This window comes from Microtus pennsylvanicus, chromosome 11 (assembly GCF_037038515.1).
Source record: "Microtus pennsylvanicus isolate mMicPen1 chromosome 11, mMicPen1.hap1, whole genome shotgun sequence".
NCBI lineage: Eukaryota > Metazoa > Chordata > Mammalia > Rodentia > Cricetidae > Microtus > Microtus pennsylvanicus.
The window spans coordinates 27,685,939-27,699,601 of record NC_134589.1 but is presented as its reverse complement, the minus strand read 5'-3'; the positions used below and the strand labels follow the sequence as shown (position 1 = coordinate 27,699,601).

General features: G+C 52.0%; 1 protein-coding gene across 17 annotated transcripts in view; it reads right to left on the bottom strand.

Moving 5' to 3' along the window:
- Window positions 1–13,663, bottom strand: part of Cacna1g (calcium voltage-gated channel subunit alpha1 G) — a 65,235-nt gene that overhangs the window by 17,816 nt on the left and 33,756 nt on the right. For 10 of the 17 annotated variants that reach the window (XM_075991066.1, XM_075991065.1, XM_075991055.1 and 7 more), the window contains exons 14-23: window positions 12,924–12,992; window positions 11,337–11,421; window positions 11,059–11,255; window positions 7,454–7,885; window positions 6,533–6,633; window positions 6,279–6,402; window positions 3,748–3,816; window positions 3,414–3,598; window positions 2,326–2,452; window positions 678–803 (exon numbers count right to left, since the gene is read on the bottom strand). In XM_075991066.1, the coding sequence (XP_075847181.1) occupies window positions 678–803; window positions 2,326–2,452; window positions 3,414–3,598; window positions 3,748–3,816; window positions 6,279–6,402; window positions 6,533–6,633; window positions 7,454–7,885; window positions 11,059–11,255; window positions 11,337–11,421; window positions 12,924–12,992 (1,515 nt within the window). The remainder of the gene's footprint in view (window positions 1–677; window positions 804–2,325; window positions 2,453–3,413; window positions 3,599–3,747; window positions 3,817–6,278; window positions 6,403–6,532; window positions 6,634–7,453; window positions 7,886–11,058; window positions 11,256–11,336; window positions 11,422–12,923; window positions 12,993–13,663) is intronic. The other 7 variants (XM_075991070.1, XM_075991069.1, XM_075991071.1 and 4 more) reach the window with 1 other exon arrangement.

The following is a 13,663-nucleotide window of genomic DNA, read 5'->3' as shown; positions in this document are numbered from 1 at the left end:
TCTCATCTAGAGTGGAGGCTCCTAAGGCCCTCAAAGTCTAGAAACCAAAACAAACCAGCAAGAACCAGCTACTTCATTTTCTTCTTGTGCAGTAATAGGAATCAAACCCACGTTCTCAAGAATGGTAGGCAAATATATCACCCTGGGCTGCCCCAGCCTGGCTACATCACTGTCTATGTATCTGTTTCCATGAATGGGGAGGAAAAGGGATCTCTGAAAAAATAAACCCTGATGAGGTAAGCAAATACATATTTCATAAATTATACATTACAAATCCCAAGAAAACAGCAGGGTGAACTCTTTTCCAGATGGGAAATTGGAGGTCCCCATAGGTCAGCTGCCCAAAGCTGACCAAGATGGTGCCAGGGTTCATATCAAATTTAACTTGCTCTCAACCTCACATGTGTTCTCTGCTCTACCATGAGACCCTGTGACCCTGGGCCAGTCCCCTACCTTCTCTGAGCCTCCATCCCTCCATCTTTGGCAAGCTACAGGCCTTTGTGGTCTGTTCACTGGGGTGTGCCAGTACACTAGCCCTGGGACACAGTGGCAGTGAACCAGCTGAAGGCCAGACTCTGTGGTTGCCCACTCTGGCTGACTTGGCACACATTGCTCAGGATGGAAGTGTCCTGTCCTCCTCCCCCCAGGATCCTCCTCATACCAAACCTATCACTCACCTGGCCCAGGTTGTCAAAGTTGTACTTGTGCCGGACCCATCGGTAGCTGGCCTCAGCACAGTCCGATTTGTTGGTGATGTTCCTGGTGTCCTCACCCTGACACACGAAGAACTTCCCCTTGAAGAGCTGGACACACACGTGGGAGAAAGAGAGTGAGCCCGAGGCTCCCAACCCTACCATAGCTCTGAGTCCAGGGATGTAACACGCCCTGAGTGACGGGGCTGTTCACCTCTGGGGTCAGTCAGAAACCCTGACAGGAAGCTCCCCTGTAGATGCCCTCTTTCTTTTCCCAGGGAAGAATGACAACGTGGAAAGAGAGAGTTAGCCATTACCCTTCTACCAAGAGCAGTGGTGCTCAGGATTGGGGGGGGGGTGTCCAAAAGTCACCTGAGAACAATGCTTCTTTAACCTACCCAGACTTATTGGGTCAGCTATGCTACAGTGGGCTCCACCATCTTTTAACAAGAAGCCTGGGTGATTCTGATGGATGCTCAAGTTTGAGGGGCCATACTGAGTAGGGCATTTGCCTCTCATAGTAACTATGAGGTGCAAAGGTTATAAGCCCCACTTTAGAGAGAGAAAAACTGAGGCTCAGAGACCTTAACTCACTCACTAAGACCATAGCAGCAGAAAAGGTCTTACATCTGGGTCTGCCTAGAAAGCTTATTCTTGCTTCAGAATAGCCCAGGCTGTGCCTGCTGGGGTATTAGGGGAAGGGATTTGAAGGACAGGAGGATCAGGGGCCTGAGGGAACCATTCAGGGCAAACATAAACCCATGGGATTGAATTCAACAATGGCTCACTCTCCCAAACCAAGGGAAGTGGGAAAGGGGTTGGCCCCAGACCACATGTGGGATGGGGGTGGGTTAGAGAGGCTCTGCACAGCCTTGGTAAATGTAGCCTGGTCCTTGGGGCTAGAGAATTTCTAGGAAATCAAGGAACAGCCCCTCCCCAGAGCACAGTGGGCATTGTAGAAGCAGAAGAAGGAAGGAGGGGAGAGTAGCTTCAGTCACCGAGGACTTCCCACACTGCCCAACAGTCAGCTGTCCTCCCTGCAGCTGGAGTGGGGACGTTAGCAGATGAAGATGGGCTGAGGGGGCTCCCCCAGTTCCCTGGGGTGTCTGCTGAACCCTGCAGGCTGCTATGGCTCTTTTTCCTCCAGAGCCAAGTTCCTTCTCTGGGCCCGAAGCCAGGTTTCTCAGGCAGCCCCCACTTCCTGCCTTGTCTAGGGTCTACACCCGCCTGCCTGCCAGCACTCCGTTAACCTGGCCCAGCTGTCTGGGCCCTAGATCCCCAGACCTGGCACTCAGCCCACCCTGCTCAGAGAAGCAAAGAAAGCGGGAGATCCTGGAGCAGACCGATGTGTGTGATCAAGACATAGGGGGTAGGGACAACAGGCTACAGTTACCAATGGGCCTGAAGCCTCTGCGAAACAGGGTCCTTTGGAGGGGGTTCACCCTAAGGGGTCCCAGTTTTCCGAAAAACTCCCATCAGGCAAAGGGGCCTGAAGCCTAGGCCCCGGAAGAAAGGGACATTTTATTTTTTATTTGAAACAATGGCAGCAGTAGCATGACCCAAGGCCAAGAGGAGACGAGGGACTCCCCAGGCTCTCCCAGACAGACTCCCCAGGCCACCCATCCCTGCACACCTGCACCCCCAGAATGCCAAAAATGATGAAGAAGGCACAGCAGATGACCACAATGTTGCCGATGGGCTTGAGAGAGGACATCAACGTCTCTACCACCAGCTTCAGCCCCTGGGCCCGGCTGATGACCCTGGAGAGCAGAGGAGGGGTGGTGGATGCTCAAACACTCCCTGCTAGGACCCTTCCTCCCACCCTAACCGTAGCTTGCTGTCCGTACACTCCGCCCTCCCAGCATGCCATGTGAAAGTCCCCTTTTCACAGAGCCCCCACCACGAGGACTTCCCCCCTCTGCAGTCCCCAAACAGGCACCCACAGCTCCCACAGCTCCACCTCCACTCTCAGGCTAGCAAGTATATTTCTTGATCAGGCTGGAAGTGGAGAAGACTCAACAGGAGGGAGACAATACCCAGAGATGACTAGGTGGGGGTGATGACAACCAGGAGCCGGTAGTAGGGGCATGCAGAGAGGTACAGGGGAGAGGAGATGATCGGTACAGACAGAGAAAGAGCACATGGGTGTGGCATCATCCCCACTCAGGAGAAATTCTGAGTTAAGAGATTGGGGCTGCCTGGCTGGGGAAGGAAGATCCCCTGCTGGAAGAGTTAGCAGGGATGACCCCTGAGGGGGCAGAAGGTAAGAAAAGACAGTAGGAAGATGTGTTACTCACAGGACCGGCAAGAACATCACCCTGAAGGGACTTGAAGGGAAAGCTTCAGCTGGAGGCCATGGGGTGGGGGGGTGGGGTTATGATCTTTTATATTGTGCTCCCAACAGAGCTGACTTGTACAGATGTGTGTGCCACACTGGAAAGGAGTGTGCAGAACTCACAGTGGCTATGGACCTTATGTGCCGCACTGAAAAGGAGTGTGCAGATCTCACAGTGGCTGTGGACCTTGTGTACCACACTGGAAAGGAGTGTGCAGAACTCACAGTGGCTATGGACCTTGTGTGCCGCACTGGAAAGGGGTGTGCAGAACTCACAGTGGCTGTGGACTTTGGAGGGAAATGACCAGAACAGTGACCTGAGTGTTGTCTGGAGTGGAACACAGAACTACCTGTGGGGTGCTGGTTAGGAAAGGTGGGGGAGTCACCTGAGTGGACGTAGGGTCCGTAGCAGCCGCAGCACCCTCAGCATGCCAAGGATCTTGGTGCCACTGTCGGAGACCATGGATACCAGGATGTCGATGACAGAGATGAGCACCAGCAAGCCATCCAGCACGTTCCAGCTGCTGCGCAGGTAGGCCTGCTCCCCAAAGCACCATCCGAGTGCCACCACCTGGGGACACCACCACATCATTGGCGCTCTCCCTGCAATCCCCAGCCTTGCCCTCCACCGTGGCATCCTTCCTACCCTACGAGTTCTAGTATCCCCACACCCACCGGAGATCCGAGGGCCCGAACCAGTGCTACCCCCACCCCCCTCACCTTCACTGTCATCTCAGCCAGAAAGACCGCGGTGAAGATGTAGTTAGAGAGAGTCAGGAAGATTCGTTCCTACAGGAGAGAGAAGGCGGGAACCACCCGTCAGGAGGCCCAACCCATGAGCCAGATCTGCTCTGCATGAAGAAATCAAAACAGCTCCAGAGACTTGTTCCCTCACCGTGTCACCTCCAGCCTCACTTGTGGCTCTGGGGAAAGTTTTGCCCCTGCCCGGAGCAGAAGAACCTCTGCTGTGTGCTGTAGAGGGGATAGGCTGCGATCTGAATCCCCGGTTCCTTGATTTCTTTCTTGAAACTGGAGCAGGATTTAACTAGATCTCCAACCCTGCCAGCCATTCTACCCAACACACTTGCTTTCCTGCTGTGAGCCCCAGAAATGGTGCAGCGGGCAGGCTGGGATGCTTGGGCACAGACTGTGCTATCCTAGGTACTACGTTTATGCCTATGCCGGGCATTGGTGGTGGTGACCCAGTGCCCTGGCGCTTATGGGCTGAAGTCAGCCCTATGGCTGAGAAGGGAGCTTGAGGGATGGCCAACAGTACTGAACATGTGTGTGTGTAACAGGGAGGGGCAAAGGATGGAGACAAAGTGGGAAGGCAGAGAGACTGTGTCAGGGTGTATGGATCTTGGGTGGACAGCAGGCAGGCATAGGGGGTGCACCATCCCGGAAAGGGAGTCCCCAGTGCTGGCACTTTCTCACCTACCCACTTAGTCCTGGTGGGCAGGCCCCTCCAGCTCTCAGGCTTTCTTCCCCTCTCCTGGCCTGGCTGGAGCCCACCTGAATAAAAACCAAGTCCCAGCAGCACTATCTGAACAGCGATGGGGAAAGCAGCAAGGAGGAGTGAGGGAACCTCTGACCACCTTGAAGCAAGTGGTGCAGATTGTCAAGAGGGGGAAACAGGGCCACCTTGTCACCCTTCTAGAACCTGAACTGCTGCCAGTGGGAAGGGCTCTGATGCCAGGCTGGGAGAGGCAGCTCCTAGAATAGGCTGGGCCCATCCAAAGAACTGAGGCCCTTGGGAAGGATGTCTAGCTAATGAAACCTCTGACCTCTGCTGTTCTGAGTACTGAAAGATTCACAGCCAAGCAGGGGTGACCAACGTACCTCCTACCCTCCAAAGGCCCCCCAAAGCATAGGTGCTTGAAACTTGGTTAGACCTCAGGGAACAAACAGTAGCTCCTCCATCCAGCTCTGTGTTACCCTCGGGGTGGGGTGTGTGTGTGAGATGTCCCCGAGCAATGTACCAGTCACAGTGACACTGAGACTCCTGGCCAGGCACAGGGAAAGCAGTACCATTCTGCCCATACAGGATCAATTTTATGTGTCACCTCATCTCAGAACAGGGCTCAGAAGATATGATGATACATATAAATATATATGTGTGTGTGTGTGTGTGTGTGTGTGTGTGTGTGTGTGTGTGTATGCAATAAAGTGCCCAGCTGGGTTGTTATGCCAGTAGAAGGGAAACTGAGGCAGGAGAGGACACTGAAGGCATATTGGCGATGGGACCAGAAACAAAGGCTAGTGATGTGGGAGTGTCATATATCAATCTGTTGATTTCATTAGCTAAGCAATAAAGAAACTGCTAGGCCCATTGGATAGGCCCACCCTTAGGTGGGTGGAGTAAACAGAACAGAATGCCGGGAGGAAGAGGAAGTGAGGTCAGACTCGACAGCTCTCCTCTCTGGAGCAGACGCCTTCAGAGAGACGCCATGCTACCTGCTCCAGGGAAGATGCACGCTATGAAGCTCCAACCCAGGATGGACTTAGGCTAGAATCTTCCCGGTAAGCGCACCTAGGGGCGCTACACAGATGATTAGAAACGGGCTAAATTAATATGTAAGAAATGGGCTAGTCCAGGAGCGAGAGTTAGCCTAGAAGAGGCTAGATAGAGATGGGTCAAGCAGTGTTTAAAAGAATACAGTGTCCGTGTAATTATTTCGGGCCATAAGCTAGCCAGGCAGGCGGCTGGGGGTTTTGGGGACGCAGCCCTGCTGCCGCCCCATATTACTACAGATGGCGCCCAACGTGGGGCTCGAACCCACGACCCTGAGATTAAGAGTCTCATGCTCTACCGACTGAGCTAGCCGGGCAGGCGGCTGGTGTTTTGAGGATGTAACCCTGCCACCGCCCATATTACTACAGGCTAGAGTCCAGGAGACCTAAAGGGAGCCCTGGCTTATCCCCTTGCCATGTCTGTGATGTGTGACCTTAGGCAGACTGGGGACAGTTTGAGCTTTCTCCCCTACTTTTCTTTTTTTTTTTTTTCTTTTTTTTTTGGTTTTTCGAGACAGGGTTTCTTTGTGGTTTTGGAGCCTGTCCTGGAACTAGCTCTTGTAGACCAGGCTGGTCTTGAACTCACAGAGCTCCGCCTGCCTCTGCCTCCCGAGTGCTGGGATTAAAGGCGTGCGCCACCACCGCCCGGCTCCCCTACTTTTCTTATTCTGACTGCTAACCCAGGAGGGACCTGGCACTCAGCACAATTCAACAGACGTGTTTACATCCTGGTGACTCACAGCACTGTGGGGGTCAATTTTGGGGCGCTCCATGGCGATGGTGATACAGTTGAGGAAGATGATGACGAGGACCACGTGGTCAAACATCTTGTGGGTGATGATCCGGTGACACAGGAGACGGAACCTGCTCCAGGGACAGAGGTAAAGGCTGGAAGGAGAGGCACCTGCAGACTACCCCTGCTGCCTTACACTGGGACCCAGCCCCATGGCTGGCATCCCCATGGCTGGCTTCCCCAGGTAGGGACACAACAGACCTTGACTGAGGAGGGAAGATGTAGGCAGACCAGGAATCTCGCTCTCGGCAACAGGCAGGAAGCCGGGCTCTGACCCAGGCTCGTATTCGTTCCCCTTTGCTCTAAGAAAGGAACACGGGTGTAAGCAGGACCAGGACTCCAAATCATCAACGTCTGTCTCCTGAGCAGGCCTGAGCCTGGTCCATCCTTCCCAGCCTCTACCAGCCCTCTGCCCGGTTCTTTATCTTTATCTCTAAAACCACCTCTCAACTCCCTATACACCAGTCCTCCAGCATCACCCTCCTTCATCCGCTCCTTCTCCCCTGCATCCCAGGTCTCTTGCCTCCAGCCTCCAGCCCAGCTCCCTGCTTTTCTTCCTCCCCTCCCTGCTGGGTTTGGAAGCTGCATCAGTTATCAAACACTGTACCCATCACAGCTGTCTGCTCAGATCCACCTGGGCAGAGGAGGCATGGCCCCTTCTCATGGGCTACCCCTGCATCCTGCATCCCTGTCCTTGTGCTCATCTTCAGGGTTAAAGGGGTGGTGAATGGGATGGGGGAGGAGGAAGTGGCTGAGAACATGCTGTAAGTCAAGGCTTGTGATGAGGTTCAGACGAGAAAGGGGGACAGGAGGGGAGGGGAGCGATCAGTTTAGAGAGATGAGTGATGGGTCTTCCTGAGTCACAGGGGGAGGGCCATGAAAGATTCATACACATCTGCCTGAAACCATTCATATCCACCAAGGACAGTGGAGAGCAGTCAGCCCTGGCCACAAGCATGCAGGATTGAGGCTCTGCAGGGTGGCAGAGAGAAAGAGGCTGCTCAGAGGTCAGATTGCAAGCTGAGCATTCCTGGTGACAAATCCCTTATACTGCTGCCTGGGCAAGGTTGCCCTCTCTCAAGATCAGGGGTGAGGGGTCACTGTACCCTGTTGGGATCTTACCAGGTTGCCCTCATCATCACCATCATCTCCATCCAGTGGAGGGTCATCTGGCCTCAGGGCCCGGGCCAAACGCCCTGAAGCTGACTTGCCATTGCAGTCTTGGTGCTCAGAGGCAGAGCTTCGGCCACTGGCTGTGCGGTGCAAGCCTGGCACCTGCAGGGTGTCAGGCAGGTCAAAAGAGCTCTTGGCCTCACGGTCCAAGGAACCCCTGTGGCGATGATCACTGCCTGCTGGGCTGGCTCGCTCCTCTTCTGAACTCTCATCTTCATCCTGGCTCTCCTGACCCTCTCCTGACAGCAGGGACCTCCGTTCGCCACTTGGGCTTCTACGCTTTAGGCTAGGGGCCCGGCCCAAGCTGTTCCGGCTGGAGCGCCTGCTGGTCCAGCTGCTTGCAGCACTCCAGGGACTGTGTGGGGAGCTGCGGGCACTTGGCTGTGGAGTGAGCAGAGGAGAAATGAACTCAGCTGAGGCTACAAGGATCTTCATTTCTCATGTGTACCCCTAGCCTGTGAGCCTCCCTGGAACAGACATTGGGAGAAGCAATGTTAATCAAGAGTCTGGAATCCAATGCCTCAGTTCCGACCCTGTTTCAACTTTCCAGTTATTAAGCCTCTCTGTGCCTCTGTTTTTCCAGCAATAACACTTGTTTTTCATTTAACAGGTAGATGAGTATTGTCATTACCGAGAGGCAGCATAAAATAACGGCAAGAAAGAACTCAGTAACAAGAAAGACAGTGGTTCTCAACGTGTGGGTTGCGACCCCCTTTGGGGTTGAATGACACTTACACAGGGGTCACCTAAAACCATCAGAAAGCACAGATATTTATATTTATGATTTATAACAGTAGCAAAATTACAGTTATGAAGTAGCAACGAAAATAATTTTATGTTTGGGGGTCACCACAACATGAGGAACTGTACTAAAAGGTCGTAGCATTAGGAAAGTTGAGAACCACTGACAAAGCAATCCGACTGAAGGCCAGGTGCAATGATGCAGGCCTGTAATCCCAGCACTTTGGAGGGAATTAGAGACAGGGAGCAGGAGTTCAAGACTACCCTTGGCTACACATCAAGTTCAAGCTCAATGTTAGCCTGATACAGAGACTCTGCCTCAAAACAAAACAAAAAACAAAAGTGAATGGAGGACCCGAGTAAACATTTCTTAAAAGACGACAAAACCTGCAGCAAAAACATGGAAAATGTTCAGTATCCTAGCCGTCAGGGAAATGCTAATCGTTTCTTTTCCACCTTTGTATGCGTGTGGATATGAAGTCTGTGTGTGTGTGTGTGTATGAGATCTCTCTCTGAGTGTATGAGATTTATGTGTGTATGAGGTGTGTGTGTATGAGATCTGTGTGTGTACGAAGTGTGTGTGTATATGAAATGTGTATATGTGTATAAGATCTGTGTGTGTGAGAGAGAGATTGTGTGTATATATGAAATCTCTCTCTCTGTGTATCCTGAGTTCAAATTCAGGTCCTCATGTTTGTGTGGCAAGTGCTTTCCCTCCCGAGCCATCTCCAAACTCCCTAAATACAAGTTAAAGCACTAAGTACCTTACACCTGTTGGAATAACTATGGTCCAAGTCAATGTGGAGAAAAGGGAACATTTGCACACTGTTGGTGGGAATATAAATTAGTACAGCTACCGTGGAAAACCATATGGAAGATCTTCAGAAGTCTAAAAAGAGAATGACTGTATAGTCCAGCAATTCTACAACTATAGGTATAGAGAGAAAATATTCTAAATCACTATGCAAAAAACTCCCAGCTCTGCTCTCATGTTCATTGCATCACTGCTCACAATAGCAAAGTGTCCCTCAGCCAAAAGGATTTTAAAAATGGGGCTACACAGATGGCTTAGTGGTTATGAACATACAATGCTCTCTCAAAGAAAACATCACGAGGCTCACAACTGCTTATAACTCTGGTTCCAGGGGGATAAGACACACTCTTCTGAACCCTTGAGAGCACTGCATACACACACACACACACACACACACACACACACACGCACACACACACGCACACACATGTTTATAATTAAAAATAGAAATAATTTTTTAAATAAAAAGAACATATGGCACATATACAACACTCAGCCTTTAAAAAGAAGGCGGCTGGGGAGATGGCTCAGTGGGTAAAATCCCTGCCACACATGCATGAGGGCCCGAGTGCGGGTAGCCGGCGCCCATGGACAAAGCCAGGTTGTGCATAGCTGTAACTTTAGCACCGGGTCAGGGGTGGAGACAAGCACGTCCCCCAAGTTTGCTGACCAGCCAGTCTCGACAGTCAGCGAGCACCAGTTTGAGCCGGAGACTCTTTCTCAAAAGATACGGTGGAGGACAATAGAGAAAGACATCCAACACTGACCTCTGGCCTCCACACATGTTCACACGCGCACACACACAAACATACGCACTTAAATCCAAATAGTAAAAATGGAAAAAAAAAATCCTGTTACTGCCAGGAACGTGGGCGACCTTGGAGAAAAGGATACTAAGTAAAATGAGCCAGACACAGAGAGGCAGATTTTCCCATGATCTCAGTTTGGATTCTGAAAGGAATGAATGTATCCAGGAGCTGAACGGTGGGTGCCCCATGGAGCTTGGGAGGCTCAGAGCTATTGGTCCAAGGGAACAAAATGTCAATCAGAGCAAAGAAGTACACCTATAGTAGGACGGTGCCTATAGAGAGCAATGACGTAATGCATGTTTTGAATTTGGTAAGAGAGTAGACATATGTTATGACACAAAAATGTATGTGAGATGCTATAGTTATTAACAGCCTAATAACATCATTTCATATTCGCATGCACCAAATGCCACACTCTACTACATAAACATATGCAATAATATATCAATTATAAAAAAACTCTTAGCTAGCCAATGTGGTGGTATGCACCTTTAATTCTAGCACCCCGGAGGTAGAGGTAGGCGGAGCTCTGTGAATTCAAGGCCAACCTAGTCTACTAGTGAATTCCAGGCAGCTAGAGCTACATTGGGAGACCCTGTCTCAGAAAAGCAAAATAAATAAATAAATAAAGTCTTGGCTGATGGTGCACACCTCTTATCCTAGTACTCTGGGAGACTGAGGCAGGAGGGTCATGTGCTCAGAACCAGCATGGGCTATGTAATGAGACCCTGCTTCAAAATGCCAAGTAAAATAATAATAAATTAGAGGTAAAGGCCTAAAAATAAAAATAAATAAAAAGACAGTATAACTATAGTCTTCTGCACTATCAAACTGGCTTCGTCACTCACTTCAGCCACCTGAGACTGGGGTCCCCATCAGTGAAACGGAAGCAATGATGGTACCTCTCTCACAGTAGTTGGCCAGTAAAGATCTCATTCACAATATCCACAGCAGAATCTAGCATGGTATCAGGAGCTAAATGAGGGTTTAAGTATAAAGGGAGAATGTGTACCCCATCCTTGATTTATAGAAGGGGCCCAGAAAAGTTAATCCTGCCCGGGGTCACATGGGACGAGAACAGGGGCGCTGGGTAAGAACACTGCTTCCCTAGCCCTGGTTGCTCTGTCCAGCCCGTCATCCTGCTGCCCTGTTTCTCTCCCACAGTGGGACACTGACGTACAATCCCTTACCGGTGACTTCATCTCATGATGGGCAGTTCCAGGTTCAGCGGACCCACTGCTACTGGTGCGGCGAGAGCCGGGACCCAGTGCCTCCCCCACACCTGTGCTGGAGCTCTTGGGCAGTGACATTGGTGTAGCAGCCGTGTGGATGATGAGGGGCGGCAGGAGGCTCTTCCGTAGCTCTGGGTGTTCTCCCAAGGCCACCACTGCGGGAGGAGAGGGGAGATCCTGAGTCCATCCAGGCAGGTTCAGGGCCAGAGACTATTCCCCTCAGGGCCTTTACTCACAGGCCAAGTGCTTCTTCCTGTCCCCATCGCCATCCACGCTGGGTGAAAAGAAATCAGGCTCTGACTCGGACTTGGTGGCATCTCCCTAGGGTCAGGGAACGGTGCATCATTAGGACCCTGGTCAGGGAGGTGTCAACAGTCTGGGACAAGGGCTCCCTCTCATCACATGAACACACCACACACAGACCACAGGAACCAGCAACCACGACAAGAGGCATGCATGGGGACGGGCCAGACCACCCAGGCTGGGGGCCTGGGGCTTCCCATGGCTGATGCCTCTGCCTCCCACCAGCCAAACCTTACGAAAGGCCATGGATAACCAAGCCCACAGCACAGGCAGCCTGGCTGGACTGGCACTAAAACTAACCGAGGGGACAAGGGGTGTCTGGATGGGCAGGTGGCATTAGCCAGAGGGGTGGAGAACCAGGGTGAAGTGGTCACTACAGCCCCAATCCCAAAAGCCTACTCAGGACCCCTTCCCCTCTCCTCATGTCATCCCTCCCTGAACCTCATACCTGTGGATCTGTGAAGGAAACAGAAAGACCCAAGCCAGAGCAACTTAGCACAAAGATGGCACGTGAGTCCCTTGACCCCTGGCCTCCACCTACCCCAAGCTCCAGCTTCTTCCTGGCCCCATTTCTACTTCTCTCTCGGTCTCTGGGATAGATTTTTTTCCCTTCCTTCTTAGCAGGTCAGTAGGTTTCCCAGTAATTATACACTCTTCCTTAAGAAGTTATTAAAAAATACTTGATTGCTACTTTTGATAAGGACATAAATACTGGATAATTGGCATCTCCGGGGATCATTTTCATTAACTCAGTTTACATCCCTAACGAGGCCTTTAATTATCAAGTGGGATCTCCAGGGGGCTGCTAGGGATGCATAGCCCTATGGGGTCCCATGAGAAGCCTGGCTTCGCCCCACATTCTAGTGTCAGTGCAGGAAACAGCAAAGTACAGGTTTGGCTTGAGGGGCCAAATGGAGAGACGTGCTCAGAGACGGCTGGTAGAATTTAATTCAGTGACTGGTGGTCAGAGACTCAAAGGTGGCTTTAAAATCGTGTTACAGGACGGCCAGAGCTACATCCATCCCTGCATCCTCCAAAGACTTGTACTGAGCTGAGATATCTGTGGGACCTCCAGTGGAGACCAGGGCAAGGGGTGATGGGGGAAAGAATGAGGGAGCATGTTCTATGACCACAGGTCTTACTTCCACCGAGGCCGGATGTTTCAGGCTCCTTCAGGACCCAGGTGCGGGCAGGCACGCATGCGGTGCCCACATACGTGTGCACATAGAGGATTCTAAGTCCCTTCCTTCTCTGGCCCATCCACAGGCCTGGCAGGGATGGGAATGTGCCCTCTGCACCCTGATGTGGGCAGAAGTAAAAAAGTTCCTCCCTTCCGTGTCCTTAAGGTGGGGGGAGGGGGGAAGGGACTTAAAATCAAAGCAAACCTCATGACATCAATGACCACCACGGCGACCACAGGTTGCACGACAGCTGAGCATGAACAGGAACACAGAGACACAGGGGCAGAGTGGAGGGGGCACTGGGCACAGGGGCATGCCGACTCGTGATCGCATACCTACCCCCTGGGAGTCGACAGGCAGCTGAATACAGCTTAACTGTCCACTCGCATCTTCCCGTTTGCTGATTTCCTACAGGGAGAGGGGGAGGTAGGGGAGGGCTGCTGTTCACAGGCACTCAGGCCTTCAATAGATCAGCAATGTCCCAAGAGGATGAAGAAAAGGAAATGAAGGACACGGGGTAGGGAGAGCGGGGACAGGACAGCCTTCGAGAATTCAGCCTCAGGCTCCCAGGCCTGAATGAATCTGAAGGGTGAAGGCAGAGGCCACAGAGGGAAGGCAAGTGCAGCAAGGATCAAGTCCTCCAATAATCCTTGTAAGAGTAGCCACCGTGCTTTTCTGTGGAACTAGGGATCAAAGTCGTGGCCTTGACCGTGCCAGGCAAGCGTTCTACTGAATGCATCCACGGTCCTTGACTTTTGAGGCAAGGTTTCACTGCACGGCTTGGATGGGAATGGAACTCACGGTCCCCTTGCCTCTGCCTTCTCAGGACTAGGATTACAGGTGCGTTAGCCACCATGCCCAGCCTTCAACGGCTCATGAGCAAAGCTCACGTCCTTGCAAGGTGGGAGATGGCACCATTACAAGCATCCTGCAGGGTGGGCACCTGAGGTCACAGAAGTTAAGGAAATTGCCCCATCCTGTGCAGTTAGAGACTATGGGCTGCGCCCCACATCTCCCGCTGAGAGCACAGCTCCCTCTCTCTGTTCCAAAGTGTCGGTGTGGGCTGGAGGGGTAGGAAT